The sequence below is a fragment of the Petromyzon marinus genome, chromosome 31 (genome assembly GCF_048934315.1).
Source record: "Petromyzon marinus isolate PM22_M1 ecotype Great Lakes invasive population chromosome 31, UKy_Petmar_22M1.pri1.0, whole genome shotgun sequence".
Classification (NCBI taxonomy): domain Eukaryota; kingdom Metazoa; phylum Chordata; class Hyperoartia; order Petromyzontiformes; family Petromyzontidae; genus Petromyzon; species Petromyzon marinus.
This window is the reverse complement of record NC_133697.1, coordinates 11,079,084-11,099,028: the sequence shown is the minus strand read 5'-3', so window position 1 is coordinate 11,099,028 and position 19,945 is coordinate 11,079,084. Positions and strand designations below refer to the sequence as shown.

Here is a 19,945-nt window from a genome sequence, read left to right as displayed (position 1 = left end):
TTCAACACTTGCAAGGGTCCACACTCTTTGGTTCTATTCGGTAAAGTCACGTAGGTAAAAATAAAATGACAAAAAATCACGACGTTTCGGCCACAACACAAGTGGCCTTCATCAGGTGAAGGGACTGGACTGTCCAGAGGACAGCGTTGGAGTGAAGACAGCAAGCCCAGGTCGCGTCCTTTAATAGAACCAAAGAGTATGGATCCTTGCAGTCACGAAAGCTTCAAATCTAGACTTGCAAGGGTGACCTCATGGCTTTATGCTTGACACAGGATTATACATACACCAGACATGACGAACGAAGGGAAGAATTAAATCCGCAGAGGGTTTAAAGGCGGCCTCTATTTAGCCTTGTGAGGGAACCCTTCGCTATTTCCCACAGGTCGCGTGAACCCTAATTACCCGAGGACACAAGCGCGCTGAGAATTATCCATGCAAGGGGGGCCGTCCATAAATGACGTCACGCGATTTTGGACGATTTTTGACCCCTCCCCCCCCATCGTCACACGGCGTCACAAAAAGTCAGACCCCCCCCCCCCCTCCTCAAATATGACGTTCCATTTAGTTCCATTTATTAGGTATAGCCCTGTGAGCCATTCGGCTCTTGAATCGGGTGCAACCGCAACAAACAAAACACTAAAACATGAACAAGAAAAACATCTTAAAGTAACTTTGTGCATGTGCAAACAGAATATCCAGGAAAAAATTGCTAAATATTCCTGAAAAAGCACCGTACACCAACGCTGTGTGCAAAAATGCCAGTGGGATGCAAGTCAAACAACAACAACAACAACCACAAGACAACTTAGATTAAGGCCATCAGTCTAACTCCGTACTACAATAAACAAAAACATGGCCAAACCAAAAAACGTTTTCGAAATCACCAAAATAAAGCCTTAACAATAAACTACATTAATAACATGTAACACCAAACCCTAGAGCCATAGCTGGCTGCATGAGTTACTCCACAACAAGAGCATCAGTCGGAGTATCAAATTTTTCACAAAGCTCTGCCCCCCCCCCCCCCCCCTAAAAGATAAAACATGCTTCAAATCGCTTTAAACTATTGTCACTGTAGTGCGTATTTATGTTGTAGGAGAAAACATTAAAAAGTCTATTTAATGAAGTAGAACGTGTCTATATTTATTTAAAGTTGCGCATTTTGATGTGACGTCACATTTCTCACCCCCCCCCCCCACCCTCGTCACACATCGTCACAAATGTCTGACCCCCTCCCCCCCCCTCCAGGTGTATGACGTCATTTATGGACGGCCCCAAGCACACAAATAGAAAGGGAGGATTCGGAAAGAGGCAGATATTTTTTTTAAACCCCACCCCAAAATAAAACAAAATTCAAGACGTTGGCGATTCAAGAGCACGTGTTCCTGTGGCGGTATGGGCGGGCGATAGGGCAGAGCGCCTCGAGAAAAGACGACAGCTGCGATGGAGGTCGGCTGGCGCGCAAGGAGCGTTGAGAAAGCGTCGTGAATCCCCGAGTGCCAAGAGAGAAGCCACCGCACGTACGAGACGGTGTGCCCGGCGGGCCGCACGGCATGGGTTCACGAACCCGCACGGCATGGGTTCACGAACCCGCCCGGCGGGCCGCACGGCATGGGTTCACGAACCCGCACGGCATGGGTTCACGAACCCGCCCGGCGGGCCGCACGGCATGGGTTCACGAACCCGCACGGCATGGGTTCACGAACCCGCCTGGCGGGCCGCCAAATCTCCTCGCCACCTCAGGGCCCGGGGTAGGTTTGGGAGTTTTACAAATCTCGAGGTGCTCCACCAGCCCCATGCTGAGCAGGGTGGGGGTGGGTGGGGGGGCTCCACCCAAACACGCAGCCACATTGTTGGAAGCTCAGCAAGCAGTCGCCGCTCTCTCATTGTTGTCGAGGCGGTGAAGGAGCTCGGGGGGGGGGGGGGGTACTGATGGAAACTTTGCATCCCCCCCCCCCCCCCCCCCACGTGTCGCTGCGGTTCTGCTACCGTGCCGCGCGGGTTTATAGGGCGGCTACACCAATGAGACGCTGCACAGCAACGGCACGCGGCTGGCTTATGTCACAAAATGCCTTCGGTCATAGGTCTTGAGCCTGGACACGAACAGGGGGGCACAGTGGACGGTGCGAAAGGCGAAAGGAAGGGAGGTTTCAGAACGTGGGTAGCGCCAGAAGTGAACCGGCAACCTCCCGTTAATTTGGAGAGTTGCGTGTTGGTGGTGGGGTTGTTGAGTGAGATGAAGAGGGGAGGGGTGGGCAGGGGCGAGTCATCCATGGAGGATCTTGATGGGTTTTTTTTGGGTTCGACCACGTAAAAGTAAATCTGACGTTAACCCACCACCATCACACACAGCAAATTTAGCAAGGTTCGTCACGTACACAAAACGTGCCAATTAGTTACTAGTTCACACACCGGTGTGTTGTAAACCCACAACATTTACAATTAAAGTACATTTCTCTGGTGATTACGACCAGCTTCATCAGGCAATGTCAGAATTGTCAGACAATTAGTTAGTTACGTGACAAACTTCACTGTGTCGGTGGTGGTGGGTAAACGATCACATTTACATTTACGCGATCTAACCCAAAAAGAAAACCTTTTCATGGATATTTGGTTGCAAAAGCCTACATGGTTAAACCGATCTTGAGGATGGCGAATGTCGTCTCGAAATTGGTTGGCGAGCCCTGGCAGCGTGGGGCAACGCCGGATTGTCCCGGAGCACAACCGCCATGGCCCGGCTTCGACAGAATTCCATGAAATTCACACACACGCGCGCTGTTCGTCAGCGGCCCGCATTGTGTACGTAGATCTTTATTGAACATTTAAGCAGAACTGGGCGTAAAAATGACTGAGCAAATATTTTTTTTCAAACAGTGTACAAAAGCATTGTTTAAAAAAAAAAAACAGAGGAGCACGCGTGTACACGTGTGGCCCCCCTTATCGCAATGCCTTACTCAGTATTTCCATATTTACAAACACGTACTTTGTAGTTATATATAAAATAAAGTCATACAAAATGGCGCGGCAGGAGAAAGAAGTACAGTACAGTGTAAATTTGAGGCGTAAAATGTTTCCAGCGCTAACACGCGAGCCTATAATTCTACATCGGCAAAAGCTCAGACGTTGCACAAAAACGCCATTATTGTTATTTTTTTAATGGCAATGCAAAAAAAAACGACGGCGTGAAATCCTCGTGAAATCGGCCTCACGTTGCGCGTCGCCACGGAAGCGGATCTCCAGCGGTAACTCCTCATCACCAAGGCCCCCCCCCCCCCGCCAAACCTTGCTCTGCTGTGACAGAGCAAGGTTTGGCGGGGGGGCAGGGGCCTTGTTTGCTCAAAAGCCAGTATCCACCAGCGCAAGAATCGGGCCGAATGAATGAAAAAATAAGTAGAAACCCAAGCACCTGTTAACGCAGCTACGGAAAAGCGCAACCAGATCCCTCCCCCCCACCCCGACCCCTGCTCCGGGGTCAAGGGATCCCCCCCCCCACTCCGCCACGAACAAAGCAGCACCCCGCGGCTCCAACTGAAGTCGAGCCCGGCCGGGAGATTTAGGCAGCGTCCTGCAGTTCCTGCTGCTCCTGCGGGAGTGTGGAAAGAGGGAGAGAGGCGGTGTTGGTCAGGCAGTGGTGCGCGGGATGGGGCAAGGGGTGCGCGAGGGGAAGAGCAATCGATTGAATATGAAATAACTACAGTGATTAGCAAAAGTTTTTGTCCCGCAAGCGCTGCCAATCTGAGTGCTGCTTTTCTGGGTCTGGCCGCGTGTTGGCCATTATTTTTTGTTTTCTCTCTCGGGCTTTCGCCACGCAACGACTGCGGGAATATTCACCTCGAGATGCTCGCGCAGGAAGAGCGTGCCGATGATGATGATGGTGGTGATGGTGGTGGTGATGTTGGTGAAGGTCGATGGCGAGGGCAGTGGAGATGGTGACATCGGCAGTGGCTGCTGGTGATGATGGTGGAGTTGGTGGGTGGTGGTAACAACGTAAGATGATTATGGTCGTGTTGTTGTCAGTAGTAGTGGTGGTGGTGTTGTTGACAATGGTATGTGGGTGACCTCTGCTCTCCCCTGACCTTGTGAGCACGGTTGTACTTCTTGGTTCCTTGCTGCTTCTTCCACCAAAACTGGGTTACGAGACAGAGGGGTGAGGACACACAGGGTCAGGTCAACCATCGTCGCGTGTCTCTCAGACCAACTGACCATAGGTCCCCGGCTGGGGGTCGAGTCTTTATGAGCAAGGTCCAAGTTGGCATCGTTGAGACCTGGGTTTTAATCTGTTTTTCAGCAACCTGTGATTTTATTTAAGTTTGCTCGTCCAGGAAAGCCTCACTCGAGTCTCAAAACTCCTTACAAGGAGGGTCCTGTCGGGTATTCGCAGTATGGGGGGGGGGGGGGGCAATGCCGCTACGTGTTACATCCCAATCAAATCATTTGCAGGGAAAGTTTAAGCATTGTGATGTTTGTTTGGCCAATAGCAGTTGAAATTGTGGATTTTTTAAGCTATGGGAGGAAACAAAAATCTTTCCGGCAGGAGGGGGTCAAAGGTCGGGCCACAGGTCGGGTCAAAGGTAAGATCAAAGGTCGGGTCAAAGGTCGGGTCAAAGGTCGGATCTCAGCAGCTTGGATGTCACTCACGAAGATGACGGCAGCGGTGACGGCGGCGAGCACGGCGATGACGATGATGGCGATGATGCCGGGCGCCATGCGAGAGGGGCTCATGCGTGGGGGCTCATCGTCGTAGAACCACACAATGGGCTTGCGCGCATCTGGGTCCACCTCTATGGTTTGCGGCGGAGTCTCGGACGTCTGCAGCTTGCCCGCCTTCAGCTGCAGCACGCAAGCGCACACACACAGGCACACACACACACAAACACACGCGGACACACCATCACCACTACGTGTTAACGGGCGGCGGTGCAGGTGGAGGTAGTGTGTGGGTTTGTAGCAGGGGAGGTGGCAGTGGGACTGGTTGCTGGTCGTGCTGGTGCCGCGGGGGTTTGAGTCGTACTTGTTTATCCGCGAGGTAGGCGACTGTCGCAATGTCAGCCACGTTCCCAGACACGTTCTGCGTCAGCGTCACGATCATGTTCCGCGTGTCCAGCAGCTGCGGCACGACGAGGGGAGGGGGGAGACAGGGCAGCAGTGGAGAGTTCAAAGCCCATTCATTATTTTATACCTACGTGACATTATCGAAAGAACCAAAGAGTATGGCCAAATATCTTAATCGTATAGCAAAATAAAAACAAAAAATAATCTGCACTGGGGGCGGGGGTCCTGGATAGGTAAATGATTATTGGCCAGCGTGTGTGTCCATATGTTTGTGTATCCGTATGCATAGAGCAGTGGTGCAGTGGTCAGCACACTGCGCTACGAGCCCCATGACCAGAATTCAATTCCAACTCACGACTAGTAACAGTGGCGAATATTTGAACCGGTGCTGGACCTCCCCTAGGGTTGCCTCAGCCTTGAATGAGTACCTGGCGCCGTGTAAACAGCGACACTGTGCGACAAAAGCAGCCAGGCGTGGTGTTGGCCTCCCGCTCCTTTGTGTGCCGTGCCGGCCGTTATCCAACACTTGCCCCAACACCCTGTTATTGCCTACATGGGGGCCTTTATCCAACACTTGCCCCAACACCCTGTTATTGCCTACATGGGGGCCTTTATCCAACACTTGCCCCAACACCCTGTTATTGCCTACATGGGGGCCTTAATCCAACACTTGCCCCAACACCCTGTTATTGCCTACATGGGCACCTTTATCCAACACTTGCCCCAACACCCTGTTATTGCCTACATGGGGGATTTTTGTCTTTCTGTACAATCAACTTTGTACCTGTGGGACCCTGCAGCAAGGGGAGTAAGGTCAAGGATGTAATGCATATGGCACGGGGAAGGAAAGAGAAGAGATAACATGGGAAATGAAATGAAAAGGACGAAAAAGGGAGAGGAAAGATGAGTTAAAGACTACAGACAAAGGCCTCGACGCTGCACAGAGCAGCGTCCATTTTCACAGAGGGCGGGGAGAGGGGAGGGGTTTAGAATGGGGGTGGCCATACCGAAGTCACGTGATTTGTGAGGGAGCCTGAGCTAATGTGTAAATAGATTTAAGTGCACGTACAGGCGTGTGTGCCCTGGTGTGGGGTGTGTGTTGCCGTGACTTACTTGGACATTTTTGAACTGATCCGGAATAACGAAGTAGTTCTTTCCGAGAATGTCCTTTACTTTCCTACGAGGGAAAGGACAACGATAACTTGGATTTTGCTTGAACATAAAACAACTGTACACATGTCAGCGAGTTATCAAATACAAGACCTCGACACTCACGGTCAATTCCTAGAGTTTGGCTGGAAATGTTAATTATCCTAACAATATTCGTGAATTTGATATTTGTGCCCTTATAGCGCAAGGCTTTTACGATCCCGCTATGTTTCGCAGACGGTGTGCTTCACAGTAGGGGGACGACGTTGCGACGTGTAAAAAGTTTTGCGGGTGTAATCCTCCGTAAAAATTTGTGCAAATTTGACCCACGATGGTCGGCTCATTTCGAATGACGTCAGGGGATGTTAACGCCTGCTGTGAAGACGATGCCGTACATCTTCATGGTCAGCACAACCGTAGTGATAACCAGGGAGCACATGGCCCGCCGAATATGAACCGCGAACAATTCGACAAACGCACTACGACTGGGTCATGTGGCCACCCAGTACGACTACTTCTACCAGATTTCAATCGCCCTTTCTAACCCAGCCGTGGGGGAGATATGTTAACTACCTCACCTGGTATACAGGAGGCCGTGCGTTTAATCGTGACCCTGACGCATGTACATTTTGAGTTTGCATGTTCTCTCCGAGATCGCGTGGATTTTTCTCCGGAACCTCCTGTTTTTCCATCTGCATTTAGAGATTGGGCTGTTCTAAATTTCCACGTGATAAGCCCACTTCCATGAGCTATCAATACATGTAGGCCAGGAACTTTTCTGAAGAAAAAAAAAGCAATATAAGCTGTGGGCTTTACCTCGTAAAAATGAAAAAACATTGTTTAGTTTTAGTGTGCCTCTCCCCTGTGCTCGTGTTCGCAAATAGACTTCCGGCGACACAGCCGCCCCCCCCCTCCCCCACCCTGAGTGGCCGGCTCCTACTCGATACATCGAGCGGCCTCCCAACAGTTCCTTACACTCCAGGCGCTAGGGATCACGCGGCCTCGCGGCCACGAGGCCTGCCACTTCGAAAACAGCCCGCAAAAGCGATGTCCATTGGTCCCTGCAAGCATACTAGCCGCACTAATCGGGTACCAAAGACTTCTTTAGACTTCTCAGTATGCTGGTAAACATCAGCATGCTTAAATGAGATCTGGTCCTCGTGAGTTTTGCTAGGTTATCATTGGTCAACGCTGAGCTGCGTGTTAATGCGTGATTAGACAAAGGTATCTGGAAGCACAAAGTTCCCACCCCCGCTGTATGCGATGAGAACAAAACATCCTAACAGAGAGCGAGAGTTCCTCCTCCTCCCAATCTTCCTCATCTCCCTCGACTACTTCTCCCTGCCCCTCAATTCACCTCTTCCTCCCCCTCCTCTTCCACTTAGCTTCCTCCCCTCCCTCTTCCTTCCTCTCCATCCCCCTGCCCATCCTCTCCCTCCTTCCTTTTCTGGACATCTGTGGAAAAGAGCTTCATAGCTCATCAGATTCCTCCAATATAAATAAATATTCTGATTCTCTCTAAATCCGTCCTTCCCTCTTTTTCTCTCCCTCCACCTCTCCATCCCTCCCCTCCTCCTCCTCCCCCTTCTCCTCCTTCCCTTCCCCTCCCCATGAGATCCCCAATCTTACTGCACATTCTGAATCTTCTCATCCTCGGAGGGTTTGTGATCCATTGGCAAGAAGAAGTCCAGCACGATTTGGCTATGAACAAAAAAACAAGGAGATTAATGTTACAACACAAACAACACAACCACCACGGTGGCATGGGTACACATGTAAGAATCCATGTTTTTCTTTTCTTTTGGGGGCTGTTTGACCATACTTCACCACGCTGGTCAGAGCGGTTTGCTGAAGAGGGGATCTAGGAACAATTCTGATAGCATGGCAAGTCGGGCTGAACTAAGATCGCTACGGTTCATAGCGCAGCGCACGCTAACCACTGCTCCGACACTCCCTGCGCAGAAAATCTACACGCAGACGGTGATGTAATTCGTGCGCGTCGCTTCGAGGTGTCGTACTAGAATCTGGAGGACAGGTCTTGGCTTGAGGGCCGCATTCATTAGCGGCATCGAGTTGTGCGTGCCTACAGTGCACGCAACTGGGACCGGCTGTGTGCGAGGGACCGATTAAAGGTAGCGGTGGGAGGAAAGGCGGCACGCTGTGGCCATACAACGCTGCGCTATCAACCTGTCGACACGAGTTTGATTCCCAGCCACGGCCAACATCCGTGGCGAGCTGTATCAGAACCAGTCCTACCCCCCTCCCCCCTCACTAACCCGCACTGACTAGAGTGGTGAAGTATGGTAACAATAAAAAAAATGCCCATAACCAACATTGGTGTGGAAAGGCCCACATCAATTGGTGGACTGAAAATGGTCTGGAATTTACTTTCGTTTGTTTCGAAGAGGAAACTGGTTGATGTCACCACAGCACAACTTTGTTCAGTAATCTTCAGCGTAACGAATGATGGAGATGGAACCTGGCGACGTGGGCTAACAATTACCCCTGGATTTATCCAATTAAATAAATTGCGGGTAATACACTTCCTCACTCACAAGCACCGATTATGATCATCCAAACTGCTCCACGATTACCACCATCGCGAGGGACCATACCACACGACCAACGCTCCCAAGACCACCACCACCATCACAACGGCAACAATTACATCGCTTGCTTTCACATGCGGTTCTGCGGCCGTCTGGAACGCTCTTCCTTCCGATATTTGGAAGCCACTTTGAGCTATACACTTTTAAATAATCTAGATTGAAATTTCGCCGGTAATTATAACGAGCTTTCTTAAGCCGACAACCAGATTTGTGGAGAAGTCCAGCTGTTTCATTCCTTATGTAGAGGTGTATAAGGAACGAAACAGGTGGACTTGTAACATCAGGTGAAACGTCGTACTCAGATTGTAAATGTCGTGGCTTGGCTCTCCAACACACTGTACTAGTGACGAATTGGCCACGTTCTGTTTACGTTACAACCCTTACTTATTGGCTGTGTTGGGTGGTGGCGGGTTTTAACGACATATTTAAGCGATCTAACCCAAAAAAACTCTACTATGGATGATATTGATCCTGAAAGACTACGTGTTAAACTCATTGTGTTTGGTTTGTTGTTGGCTACGTACGGTGCGAAATAAGTTCAACACACATACAAACAACCAGGCCCTGACTGGCCCATAGGGCAGCAGTCCGGGAAAATGCCCAGTGTGCCGGTACATTCCGAGGGCTGGTGGGCCGGTCCGTGTGAGCAAATTGCAAATGTGACCATTACCTCAAATATTTTATTACATCTAACGTGTACGCTTCATTACTCATTTAAGCTCTCAGTTGATATTAAATCCCCATATATTCTGCAGCCCCATAGATTCTTCTTCACCGCCCCCCCCACCACCCCGAGTACTCACGAGCACAGCACGAGCTTGGGGCAGTCCACGCCGCTCTTGCTCTTGTCAGTGTTGCGTACCCCGGCGCTGTTGACGCACCAGCACTCCCCCGTGCCGTTGTCGCACTGCTTCGCCCTGAACTGCTGCTGCGCGTCGCAGTCCGGGTCGTAGAGCTCGTCCGTGTCCTGGCGGCCGCCGTCGGGCGCCCCGCCGCTGCGGGAGCCCTTCTTCTTCTTCACCATCTCCAGGTGCATGAGGCGGCACTTGAGCGTCACTGGGGGGCGGCGGGGGGGGGGGGGGGAAGAGACAAGCCGAGGGGGAAGTCTTCATCGGTTGTCGGCGGCATAGGCAGCCAGGGTCAATCCGCTGCTGGATGACGGCCTCGCCAAACCGCCGCCGCTACCGCCACCTCTCGCGATCTCGCGGCGCGATCATGAGCCCGAGCACACCGGCACGCACGCGCAGCAACGATATCGCCGTGCTCCATCTCCGCTGTGGACGCCGTCTCGGACGCGTTCCATTACTTTGGCCCTCACGTCCGTCGTTATGCTTGACCGACGGCCATCGAGATCGAGAACACTAAAGGGTGATTTTAACTATTAATATTGGTTTATTTACCAGGTAAGGCCCACTCGGCTATGTAGCTCTTTTTCAGGAGCAACCTGGCCACAAATTATGACCTAATGAAGTGGCTTATCATGTGGAAATTTATAGCAACCAAATACTCTAAACGCACGTTTTTTTTACGTGGAGGTTAAAAGCCGGAGGACCCGGAAAGAGACAAACTCAAAATATACAGCAGCAGGCGTCAGGGTTGGGATCGAACCCACGACCTCCTGCATACCAGGCGAGGTAGTTAACGCCGTGATTTGGTTGTCGGCAACTTAGACGATGATGACAATGGGGAGCTTCATCTCGTGACCATGGTGAAAGTGTCGCGGTGACGGTGACGGTGACGGTGACGACGACGACAACCCCGATGACAAAGGTGGAGATGGCGACGATGACACCTGGGACCCTCGATTCCTGGGCGACGACGATGATGACGTGACGACGACCAAGAGAGACGGCTCGTGACGACGATGTCGCGCGTCACCTCGAGACATTAAGAGGGGACGGAATCCTCCTCTCATGACGATGGCAGAAATGATGCCGACGTTTTGCGAGCCCTCGTGATCCAAAGCTGCTGTGTGACCCCCCCCCCCGCCACCTCCCCCCCCCACCCCATTCCGGGTGATTTGGTCAGAAGCAGTATCAGAATCTTTATTTAAACTGGAGGAATCCGATGAGCTCTGAAGCTATTTTTTCACAGATGTCCAGCGGTGCTTATGTGGAGGTGTCACATCGAAGGCAATCGGAGTTCTCGGAAACAGGGCTCATTTGCTTACAGAAGACATCCACGGCTTGGCGCGTGACTACAAGGACACGCTCGTCACATCTACCCTCCCTCATCTTTTGCCCAAGGGGTCTAAGTGTCCCTACCCCCACCTGACCGCTCCCTCCACCTGACCCCTCCCTCCACCTCACCCCTCCCCTCACCTGACCCCTCCCCTCACCTGACCCCTCCCCCCACCTGACCCCACCCCCCACGCCGCCGAGTCTCACGTTTGTCGCACTTCTCCTCCTTCTTCTCCAGGTCGAAGAATTTGGGCTTGCAGGTGTTGCAGTCCATCTCGCAGTAGGTGAACTCGTTATACGGGCACCGCATGCCGACGCAGGTGTCGCTCTGACACGTGCTGGGCGCCGGGCACGCTGAGAGCAAAGACGCGGCACGTGCATGGGTGGGCAGCAGAGGGGGGGGGGGCATTATCGTGAGCATCATCAATCTATGGACAGCATCATCATCATCATAATTATCATCCTGCATGTTGAGCGTCTTTCGCATCGTACGTAGCCAACCGTGCACAATCATCAGTGTACTCCAAATTACCCGCGGCTTCTATCATCGTCATCTTAATCCATGACGAATCTACACAGCAGCCTCTCGTCGTAGTTGACGAATGCGAATTTATAATTAAATATGCAAGGTTACCGCAAACACCGCGAATGCCATTCCAAGTAAACGTCCAACGTTGCTCTAACTTTCCATGTACAGTGGGACCGCCATCGCCACTTACTTCACACACCACGATAACTGTTACCACCATCGCCATCATCAACGACAATCCCTCATCACGACAACCACCATCACCGACCATTCCCAGCATTATTGTCGTCATCACAACCACCATTATCATCATCACCGACCAATCCCTCCTCCTCCATCATCATCATCACAACTACAATCGTCATAGTCACGAGCACTACAACCGCCATCTTCAACCATCAACCACATTTTAAAAAATCTCCACCATCATCCCCTATCATCATCACAACCACCTGCACCACCATATCCACTGTCATCAGCCCGCGGTCAGGGCAGACTCCGCACACTTGTACCACCCCCCAAAAATCTCCAAATCACTTTACCGCTCAAACGACGGGCGCCCTTTATCGCCCCCTCCTGTTGACAGCCCTAAGCCAGCGGAGGAAATTCCACATTGCTATGACGGGAGCTTGCATATCCATCGAACCAAACCCAAGCGGCTTTCCATAATGCGGTGGCGTACTCGGGCGTGGTGGCAATTATCAAGCAGGGTTGGTGGACTGTGAAACGAATCATCGTCGTGCGAGATAACTCAATCCACTGCATCCACGACGTGGCCCCAGCAGATGACAGTACAAGGAGTAGGTTTGCACCAAACTATTTGTACGAGTCTTGTTGTTGTGTAGGAGGTAAGCCCTCCAGTGTCGGGGGGGCTTTCTCTGATCACTCCGCGTTCATCTATATATATAAAAGGCAAAGTTGTGATTATGTGTGTCTGTTCAAAATGTTTAGCGTACTTCCCGACATGCAACAAACTTGAAATTTGCCACGTGGGTACTTGCCAGACTGTACACCATGCAAACATTATAAAAATAGACGTTTGTATAGATATTTTTTTGGGGGGGGGTCACAATAATGCATATATTTTGCATGGCAAGTGAGCTGTGACGTTACATCTGTCATGTGACCCGTGTGCGGAAGCGTAACGGAGTGTCTGCTGATCGCGGGTAAAGTGCCATAAAAATGTGTTGCAGGTCTAAGGCGTTCTTCGCGCAGCATTGATTTATTATTTCAGTCGCTTACTGCCGTACGCACCCTGAAAGTTGTGTGTGTGTCTGCTGCAAATGCGTCTATGTGTACCTATGGACGCGCGCGCGTGTGTGGGGGGGGCGGTAGTGTAGTGGTTAGCGCGGCGACCCGAGTTCGATTCCCGCTCACGGCCACCACGATATATTTGACCCGGTCCTGGGCCTCCCCTAGGTCGACTCAGCCTCAAACGAGTAACTGGTGTGGTGTGTGAACATCGCCACTGGGGGGACAAAGGCGGCCGGGCGTGGTGAATCCAAGTCCCGGGTAGTAAAGCTAGTACTACATAGAAGAGGATCGCCCAAGGAATCCAACGGAGGATTGTCGCGAAATGGGCGACACCGCCAATATACCGTGCGGTATTATCCACGATAATCGTGTGGTATGATCCACGATAATCGTGTGGTATGATCCACGAGAATCGTGTGGTATGATCCACGATAATCGTGTGGTATGATCCACGATAACCGTGCGGTATGATCCACGATAATCGTGCGGTATGATCCACGATAATCGTGTGGTATGATCCACGATAATCGTGTGGTATGATCCACGATAATCGGGTGGTATGATCCACGATAATCGTGCGGTCTGATCCACGATAATCGTGCGGTCTGATCCACGATAATCGTGTGGTATGATCCACGATAATCGTGTGGTATGATCCAAGATATATTGTACGAAATGATGCGCGATGAGCCACGATAGATAATATTCACGATAATCGTATGGCCCCCGAAGTGGGGATACATATATCATTATTATCGTAGCTCATTTAATAGCCTCACCATTCCCTCCCCCCGATAATGTTTTATCGTTGTTATGATGAAAGCTGTAAAGTTAATAGATACGGTCCATTACGCATTGTAAGATTATAAGGAGGATATTGACGACGTGGCCTCAATATCCACGTCATTATTAATTTATGTCATTGGGACTTGTATCAATCGAGAGCGTTTATATAATTATTCGTTCTAGATGATATAATCGTTATAGATTGTAACTATTATGAAACATGTTTTGTGTCAAGATTGATTTAAGCCGAGGGGCTTTCAAATAATATATTATAACTATATTATAAATATATAAAAATATATTTATAACTATTAGAAATAATATTTATAATATATTTCCTTACGCGAAGTGGAGAGGGGGGGATGAGGCAAAGCAACAATTTTCAACAAAAATCCTGACATGCAATGACAATGTAATGACATTTCAGGATTGTAATGACATTTTAGGATTTCACCATCGCGTTAATCGTCATCAAATCACAAACAAAATATTATCGGGCCAAAGCCGAGGTAATCGAATATACAACAAAGACGGTGGTCACCGAATGTACAACAAAGACGGCACTTTCAGACGCGCTTCTGCGGCCGTCTGGAACGTTCTTCCTTCCGACATTAGGAATTCGCTGGGAGCTATGCCACTTTTAAATCATCATCTAGATTGAAAACTCATTTCGTTAGACCTGCTTTCTGTGCATAGTTTGTTGTACTTCCTCGCCCCCGCCCCTCCGATTAGCACGGTTGGCTACGTACGGTGCCAAAGAAGTTGGACAACATACGTACCTACGTACCCCCCGTTAAAATCGAGTCTCAACGACTCCAGTTTTCCAGCGAGTCCACCACCACCACCACCACGAGGGTCGGCAATGGGCCAAGTCGACGTCTCGTTTTATCCGATTGTGGCGCCAATGTTGAGAGTTCCATATCTTTGTGTTTTTTTTTAAACCGCACGTTACGTGGGGGTTCTCTCTTGTAAAGTGTAAACACAGAACTGCTCCGTGGCGATGATGTAAACACCCAATTCGCGACGTAGACCAAAACGAACCGAGCAGAACTCATAGATTTATTTTATTTAACAAAAAAAAAACGAAGCGATTTTTATTTTTGTTGGTATCCCCCCCTCCCCTCTCCCAGCACCTCCAATTAGCGCGGTTGGCTACGTACGTTGCACGAAAGATGTTCAACAAACGTGTAAACATACAGACGGATAAGCAACAGAGAGAGAGAGAGGGGTAGGAATTGCGTCGTTTTGAAAAGATCCGAAACCGCCATCACCACGCCCTGGCCAGAGAGAAAGGGCGCGAGAGGAGAGAGAGAGGGAGAGCTGCTCTCTCCCCAATCACTCTTCCCCTACTCACGAATGCCCCATTTTACTGCACCTGTCACTGCTCTTACACCGCCCTGGTCACACACAGCCTTACACGGCCCTCGTCTGATGAGCTTGACGTTATCAAATCTGCAGCAGCGAGCGAGATAAACCCCATCTCCCCTAAGCGAAAACGAATTGCTCCTTCATCTTTTTTTCAAATATGCCCCCTTCCTATTAATCCTCGGCGTCGGACTAATGTCATTACATTGATTGACCTTAAACACAAACGAAAAAAACACGTCCACATCATCTTACACGGCCCTCCCTTCCGATTGTAATGTCTTCATACTGCCCTTCTGCTGCCCTCTCCCATCGCTGTGCCCCCAACTCGTCCCCGCCACCGCGTCCAATGCCAAAACGCTGCCCCCCTCCTGCTGCTCTTCTTACTGCCCCGTCTGCTGCCCCTATTCGTCATTTAACCGTCCTACCTATTGCTCACTGCCCTCCCTGCTGTCCACGTGTACTGCTGCCGTCTCTCCCACATCGCTCTTCAGTTTATTTATTTCAGTTTATTTTGGTATAGCACTGTGAGCCATTCGGCTCTTGAAGCGAGTGCAACCACAACAAACAAAAAAACAAAAACACGAACAAGAAAAACAACTTAAAGTGACTATGAGTGACTATGTGTGACTGTGCAAACAGAAAATCCATGGAAAAAAACCAGCAAAAATATTCCTGAAAAAAGCACCGTACACCAACGCTGTGTGCAAAAAAATCCCAGTGGGATGCAAGTCAAACAACAACAACCACAAGAAAACTTAAGATTAAGGCCATCAGTCTAACTCCGTACTACAACAAAACAAACATGTCCAAACCAAAAAAAACTTTTCCAAATCACCAAAAAATAAAGCCATAATTGCAACGTAACAGTGATCACAAGGGACTGTGACCGAATTTTTACAATAAACTACATAAATAACACGTGACACCAAATCCTAGAGCCATAGCTGGCTGCATGAGTTACTCCACAACAATAGAATCAACGGTCTGCTCTCTCCGTCTTCGCTCGCACCGCCGCCCGCTCCTCTCTCAGCTGCCCAATCCCACCACGACTGCCCTCCGCTACTGCCCAACCTTCACCGCCGCCCGCTCCTCTCTCCGAAGCCCAATCCCACCACGACTGCCCTCCACTACTGCCCAACCTTCACCGTGGCCAGATTTTCGCTAATCGGTGGCCCCCATCTCCTCTGCTGCCCTTTTCTCTCACCCACTGCTCCTCTCTGCTATCTGCACCGCCTCCCTTCCCTCTCCTCACCATCACCGCGCCGCCTGCCCTCTCGCGTTACCGCTGCCCCCTTCACCAACACCACCTCCACCACCTCCTCCTCCTCCTCTCACGCCGCTGCCCTTCTCTGACTCACGTGACTGGGCCGCGCTCACGCAGAACATCGCCACCACCGCGACCACGAACAGCAAAAGTCCTCGCGAAGTCGTCGTCGTCATCTTGTTCTTCGTCGTCGTCGTCGTCGTCACGATCGTCGTCAAATTCCCTCCTCGTCTTCGACTTGCTCGGCTTGTGTCGAATGACACCAAAATTTAGTTTGTTTTTTTATTTAAATATCACGGCTCAATAATTCCTCTTCTTGTTTTGTTAGTTCCGTTTGGGGGGGAATTCTCAACGCTCGTTACGAACGTTTAGGCGCGCGTTAATTTGTTGTAAAGTTGTCGGCAATGATCGGCGAAGTGCTCCTCGCTGGTGCTGGAGTCGCGCGTTGAATGAGCGGAGAGACAACGGGGCGGGGCGCACAAGTGAGGGCCCCTCCCCTACGTCCCCCCCCCCCTCCTCTACGTCCCCCCCCCTCCTCTACGTCCCCCCCCCTCCTCTACGTCCCCCCCCCTCCTCTACGTCCCCCCCCCTCCTCTACGTCCCCCCCCTCTACGTCCCCCCCCTACGTCCCCCCCCCCTACGTCCCCCCCCCCTCTACGTCCCCCCCCCCTCTACGTCCCCCCCTCTACGTCCCCCCCTCTACGTCCCCCCTCCCCTACGTCCCCCCTCCCCTACGCCCCCCCTCCTCTACGTCCCCCCCTCTAAGTCTCCTCCACTTCTACATTCCCCCCCCACCTCTACACCCCCTCCCCTACATCCCCCCCACCATCCCCTCCCCTACGCCGCCTCCCCCTTCCCCTCATCCCCCTCCCCCACCTTCTGTCCACTCCTCCCCTGTAAGCCCCTCCCTTCTACCCACCCCACCCTTTACGTCGCACAGGTGGGACCCCCCCCCCCCCTTCAGCTCCCTAATTCGGTGCACCCCCCCCCCCCCTTCCTTACCGCCATCCACCCATCAGCCTTCGACTCCACAGGCGACAGCCCCTCCCCTCAAAACCCCCTCCATTCAATCCGCCCCCTCACGTAGCACAGGTGAGAGCCCCTCCCCCACCCCCCCCAAGCCGCCACAGGTGAGGCTACACCACGTGATCACCTATTTACAGCCCCGCCCTGCAGCCCGAGGGGCTATGGAGGGGAGGAGAATGGCGGGGAATGGAGGGCAGGAGAGGGCATGGCTGGAGAGAGAAGGGCAGCAGAGGGCAGAGGAGGAGAGGAAGCATGGAGTGGGAAGTGGAGGAGAGGAGAGGGTATGGCTGGAGAGAGAAGGGCAGAGGAGGACAGAGGAGGAGAGGAAGCATGGAGTGGGAAGTGGAGGAGAGGAGAGGGTATGGCTGGAGAGAGAAGGGCAGAGGAGGACAGAGGAGGAGAGGGTAAGGGCTGGGGCGAGGGGGGTACAAAGAGGGCAAGGAAACAGGGCAGGTGTCTAGAGAGGAGGTTAAGACGTGAAGTCGCGGTGATTGGGATCGTGTGAACCATAAATGATGGCTGTTTTTTACACACATTACACTCCACTCCACATTTCCATTGCGGGCAAATGTTCTGTGTATATCTGGTGACAGTCGATGGTTGTTGCCGTTGCGGATTCAAGGGCATTGCAGTAGGGGACAACAGAGCAACCCCCCCCTCCCCTCCTCGCCTAAGTTTTTTACAAAGGGGTAAAGCCAGACGCCGTGCCGACTCATAGCTCCACATGGACCCGCTACCACCCAAATGTGTCATGTGAACACATAGAAACACCGTGCACATAGACACACCATGTACTGTGTACATGGATTCATCTTATGCATAGATGAGTAGCCCGCACCTAATCCATGGATACACCTTCATACCTGGCAACCCGTACGGGTTACCCGTATTATTGTACAGGGAAATTAAATTTCAGGTCCATACGGCGTACAGCCGTTTCAATAAGGGCAAGAAAATGTGTCTGTGTTTCTCCCTTGTGATGGGACTTTGTAGGACGAACGTTGAGATGTATAAGGGCACGGGGTGACTAATAAGGTCTGAATTGGTCTGTAATAAGATAAGGCACTGATAAGGGGTTGACAGGTTTGCACCTTATACATCGACACATGGCCCTCACCTGAGGCGTCACGGTGGCTAGGAGATGTTAACTACCTCGCCTGGTATGCAGGAGGTCGTGGAGTTCGATCCCGACCCTGACGCCTGCTGTATTTTTGGAGTTTGCGTCTCTCTATCTCCGTGGTCGCGCGGATTTTTTCCTGGGTCCTCTCATTTTCCCCTCCACATTTAGAATCAACATCACGCGTTTAGAGTATTTTTGGCTGCCGCTATAAAATGTCCACACGATAAGCCACTTTCGTTGAGCTATCATTTGTGGCCAGGTCGCTTCTGAAAAAGAGCCGTATAGCTCACTGGGGCCTTACCTGGTAAAATAAAAAAATATATAGTTAATGACATCGTTCCAGCACACCTGTTGCCTAATGTGCGTTGATGCTGCTGCTGCTGTATGATTATAATCATTGTTGATATAAATTTTAACGGTGATGATTAGAATCAGAAATTAGATTTATACTGGAGAAATCGGATGAGCTATGAAGCCCTATTTCAAAGACGTTCAGTCGGCCTCCAGACAACACCACGGTTGAGGTGGACTCGAGCCACTGCCGAGGCGAACATCAAACAACGGCACTCGTCCCCGGACTGTGCTCAGCGTGGCACCGCGCTCAGGAGAGAGTCGCTCCAGCCAGGGGTAAGCGACTGAAGATGATGCTGTCGATGAAAATGTCGATGTATATGTTGAACTTCTTTTGCAACGTACGGAGCCAACCGTGCTAATCGGAGGTGCGGGAGAAGGACAAGACACAGGACACAAAAAGCAGTTCTAAAGAAATTAGTTTGCCAATCTAGATTTAAAATTGCATAGCTCCAGTGGCTTCCTGATATCGGAAGGAAGAGCGTTCCAGACGGTCAAAGATGCGCATCTGAAAGCGCGCGATGCGGTGACCGTCTTTGTTCGATGGCTCGCCAAAAAAAGTCGCCGCGAGGATGACCGGGTGAGTTCGCGTGATGGATTTATGTTCCTTGACGAAATCAGCGAGGTATTGTGGTTCATTTGTGGCAAGCACTTTGCGTTGTGCGTAAATGAGTGCGACCTTATGCTGACGATGCTGACGATGCTGTTGTTAATTAAGATGACGATGGTGTTGGTGCTGGTGGTGTATTGCCTTGCTATGGGAATGCAGGAAGCGTGTGCGTCACCTGTGAGGGAGAGGCATCGTCAACTGTTCATCGTGAGGCTCACGCGATCACCCCCAGGGTCTGGGGGGCCCTCTGAGAGTCCGCGTTGGAAATTCCACGCCGGATTCCGCGTGACTCACACCGCCTGCTCACGACCCTTCATCCCACCCAGCAGTTGACAAAATAACGAGCGATAATGTACATTTCATTGCCTTTGAAACTGATTGGCATTACACCAAAAACAATGCGCATATTATAGGAAGTGTGGTCACCACATCTACGCCTCCTCTATATAAGGAACGAAACAGGTGGACTTCGCCACAAATATGGCTGTCGCCTGATGGAGCTAGTTGTAATTACTGGCGAAACGTCGTACTCAGATTGTAAATATTGTGGCTTGGCTCTCCAACACACCGGTGTGCTGTACTAGTGACGAATTGGTACGTTCTGTTTACGTGACAACCCTTACTAGTTGGCTGTGTCGGGTGGTGGC

The 19,945-nt window shown here is 51.1% G+C and overlaps 1 protein-coding gene across 2 annotated transcripts; it reads right to left on the bottom strand.

Annotated features, from left to right (window-relative positions):
* Positions 1–2,795: 2,795 nt before the first annotated feature.
* On the bottom strand, positions 2,796–16,677 carry LOC116947846 (epithelial cell adhesion molecule-like). Of its 2 annotated transcripts, none has more exons than XM_032964049.2 (9): positions 16,286–16,677; positions 11,198–11,344; positions 9,614–9,866; positions 7,831–7,902; positions 6,166–6,229; positions 5,012–5,107; positions 4,639–4,830; positions 4,077–4,127; positions 2,796–3,577 (listed from the first exon to the last, which is right to left on the bottom strand). In XM_032964049.2, exons 1-9 carry the CDS (start codon positions 16,365–16,367, stop codon positions 3,554–3,556), a joined length of 981 nt encoding a protein of 326 aa, XP_032819940.1. In that variant the 5' UTR covers positions 16,368–16,677; the 3' UTR covers positions 2,796–3,553. The 2 variants fall into 2 exon arrangements, with proteins under 2 accessions (XP_032819940.1, XP_032819939.1); XM_032964048.2 differs by having other exon boundaries at positions 2,796–3,583; positions 16,286–16,676.
* Positions 16,678–19,945: the final 3,268 nt, after the last annotated feature.